This window comes from Opisthorchis viverrini, assembly GCF_000715545.1.
Source record: "Opisthorchis viverrini unplaced genomic scaffold opera_v5_49, whole genome shotgun sequence".
Lineage (NCBI taxonomy): Eukaryota > Metazoa > Platyhelminthes > Trematoda > Opisthorchiida > Opisthorchiidae > Opisthorchis > Opisthorchis viverrini.
Genome location: NW_008751705.1, coordinates 46,670 through 49,912, shown reverse-complemented (window position 1 = coordinate 49,912; position 3,243 = coordinate 46,670). Strand labels below are relative to the sequence as shown.

The window sequence follows — 3,243 nt, the reverse complement described above, 5'->3', positions numbered from 1 at the left end:
ATTCAATTGCCTGAGAACATCATAAAAACGAGAGATTCAGCTGGGTTCCAGGTGAGTCTCTCGAAAGAACCAAATTAGTTTGCAGAGGATTGTATATTCGCTGAAACTATTCCTGTTTCTAGTAATGTAGCGGAAACAAGCATATCGCAGTCCAGAACACAATGTTTCCAAAGAGACGCACTTTCCGACACAGCTGCGAAGCGTTTTCGCTCGGGTTGAGCAGACGCCTTAAGATCACATCACGCAAACCTCCCTCGAGTGTCGCATAAATCAGATTGTCAAACTTTGAACTCACTTGGAAACTGGAAATTCACCCGATGCTGCACGACATTCGGCTTCTTCTTCTAGGAATGCTCGTACTTGATCCTCCGTCACGGTGCGCTTGTCACCCATATCCCGATGACTAGCCAAAACCAGAACAGGAAGGTGCGGAGGAACTCGAGGAAGTTCACGACGTACATAAGTGAACGTCCTGATATAAGGAAAGGAACAATAAGTGAGGGAGAACTGTGCAATAAAGCGTTCCAGGGTTAACAAAAAAAGCCCATGAACTCACCAAGATTTAGTCATGTCCATGACGATAATGACTCCGTGGGTTCCTTTGTAAACATCAAGGAAGGATGCATCCAGACAGGGTTCTGTTTTTTGCTACAGGAAACGAGAGGAAGTGAGAAGTGTTCAAAAGGCTTGCCATGGTAATCAAACCAGCGACGAGTGCGCTCAGAAGGAAAACTGCACCAGTACAAGACAGGGCCGACATGACTCGATGGTGATACAAAACTGTAGATAAATGATAATATTAATGGTTTAGTTGTGACACCTTTTCGGTGCCTAGCTGCCATGCCACCGGAAAGAGGCACAAGAGCTGCGATACTGCCAGGTTGTCCAAGCCTAGACAGCCGAGATGCTGAGGTTAGACCCAAACCATGGACCTTCAAGTCAGTAAGTTCACGTCTTAACCACTAAGCTATCTCGAACTCTAAACCGTAAGATAGATGGACATATTTCTGGAAGTTTTGCTCAGTGTGATTTGGAGGAGGGGGCAGTGTCCGCTGGAACAACGAGCCACAAGCAGGAATTCGGCCTCCAGCTCAGCATGTAACCACGGATATAGTGACTGCGTCAAATTCCAGCGTTCGACCAATGTTGAGCGAGTTGAGTATGTCGTGGGGGAAATTGTACCTACCCACTGAAGAATGAACGCATGTTGCGATGCCCGGGTTAATTTCACCTCTTACTTACTGAGTGACAAAATACATGAGAAATGCACTAACCACCAAGCAAATGGTCAACGTGCTGGAGTAGCAACCTGGGACCGTCACAAATAGGAGACAAAGACGAGTCACACCAAGGTCATAAATCTAGTGAATAAATGAACTTTGTACTGATGCCCATAGAACTGTGCTCGCCAAAGATGGCCGGTTGTGATAGGATAAGAGAGCCCAGAGAGTTAGAAAGTTGGGAAAGTATGCCATCATGGGGGGGGGCGGAAGTTACTCCAAAAAAGCGGATCAAGGGTTTGGAAAGGATACCTTCAAATTGAAATACAATGGTGAATATAGTGGGGAAACCCAGTGTTCCACATCGTTCTCCTCCGAGCTCATATTGCCAACCGTTTTTCATGAATGACCCCTTGCTGCAGCTAGCCTTGCCAAAGTTGCCGGTCTCGGGGAACGGACCATCGCTTGGCAAGGTGGAATGAAAGCGGCTCCCATCGAAATGAGTGTTGTGTGATCTTCATGTCTTCAAGTCTTTGAGGTCCGCGTGATCATCATCATCATCATCATCATCGACAGCATGACATCAGTGTTCAACACTGATGCTTCACTGCCGTACAACTAGGATTTATCTGAAAGCCTTATTGTAAAGAAAAAAGTAAAAGTGGACGGGGAAGGGACCTAGTGCTAGCTCATTCCGAGGTGCCTACACCTCCAGACATTCACTCAGGCAATCTGGATAGAAACTGACAACAAGAACGCCACTGACATCGGTTGGCAGCCATATCTTGTGATACTCGTGATACTTTTTACACGTGGTTAGAAACTCTACAGGAAATGACATGTAACTGGTCTCGGTGCTGAGCACGTTTTGACTTCCTAATCGGAATGCTTGGCTAAAGTTTGTCTGTTATTCTGCGGTAGGCTCATGTAGAATGAGGCTCACAATGGACCTGGAGCTAATTTCACTTGTTTTAATATGATGTTCAGATGCGTTTATCTCCTTGTTGTTGTTGTTGTTGTTGGGTTCCATGGGGACACCACGCTGTTTGTTCGCGCGCGCAACCCTTGCTTTCCACACTTTTCCAGTGGTTGTATGGCAGTTAAGCACCGGCATTTACTAATGATGTGTTTCTGTCGGTGATCACGACCCACTTCCAAATACAAGCACATGGGAATTGATGTTCTTTCTCGCAGCTTCCCGAATTCATCAAGCTCAACACTAAGATGAGCAAGCACTGGACTCACCGAGTACAATCAAGGCAGACACGCTCACAGAAATGTGTCTACCAAACATTCAGTGAGCAACTTGAAGAAGAAATCGGTTTAGACCCAGTTCCGGGACAATTTCGTGCTGCACTAGTGGCGTACAACACAACAGTCATAGCGTCGTGCACAGTACACAAAAAGGTTATCAGCATTCTGTCAGAAAAACCAACACACAACAGTTTGGGCGGGGGTTGTTGCCTAACGCATTCGTGTATATTTGTTGTCGGCATTCGATCGATTTCCTTTCTTTGTACACTTCTTACAAAGGAGAATGTATTCACGACAACCAGGGAGTTTTTCCGTTAGTATGATCTAAAGATTGCAAGATTTGCACACCTAGATGATGATGAAGAGATAACTGTTCAGCTGTAACACCCCAAACTGCCATGCCGCCAGAAGGAAGCATGAGGCCATGCCGCAGGAAGCATGAGGGCTGGGATACTGCCAGGTTGCCCAAGCCTAGACAGAGGAAGTCGAGAGGTGGAAGTCGGGTTCGAACGAACCACCGTCCGCCTGGTAAATTCACGCTCAAACAGACGTGTATCGTATCCATATGCCTACATACGACTACATTTGATATTGTGCGACCACAGTCTACCCTCTTAGAGGCAGCCCACCAGAGAGACTTCACACTCAGATAAACATCGCACATTCAGGTTTCTCAGGCTGTAGTTCACAGTCTAATCGCATTCACCTTCGCTCAGTTTAGCTTCCCGCGAGGGTGCTGGAATAAATAGCGGATTTCGAGAAATACACT

At 46.4% G+C, this 3,243-nt stretch overlaps 1 protein-coding gene across 1 annotated transcript in view; it reads right to left on the bottom strand.

Moving 5' to 3' along the window:
* The window catches only part of T265_03411 (hypothetical protein), a gene marked incomplete at both ends in the record, with an annotated part of 67,823 nt that overhangs the window by 47,868 nt on the left and 16,712 nt on the right, over positions 1 to 3,243 (bottom strand). Inside the window, 2 exons of the mRNA XM_009167895.1 lie at positions 296 to 472; positions 557 to 648. Of these exons, the coding sequence (XP_009166159.1) occupies positions 296 to 472; positions 557 to 648 (269 nt within the window). The remainder of the gene's footprint in view (positions 1 to 295; positions 473 to 556; positions 649 to 3,243) is intronic.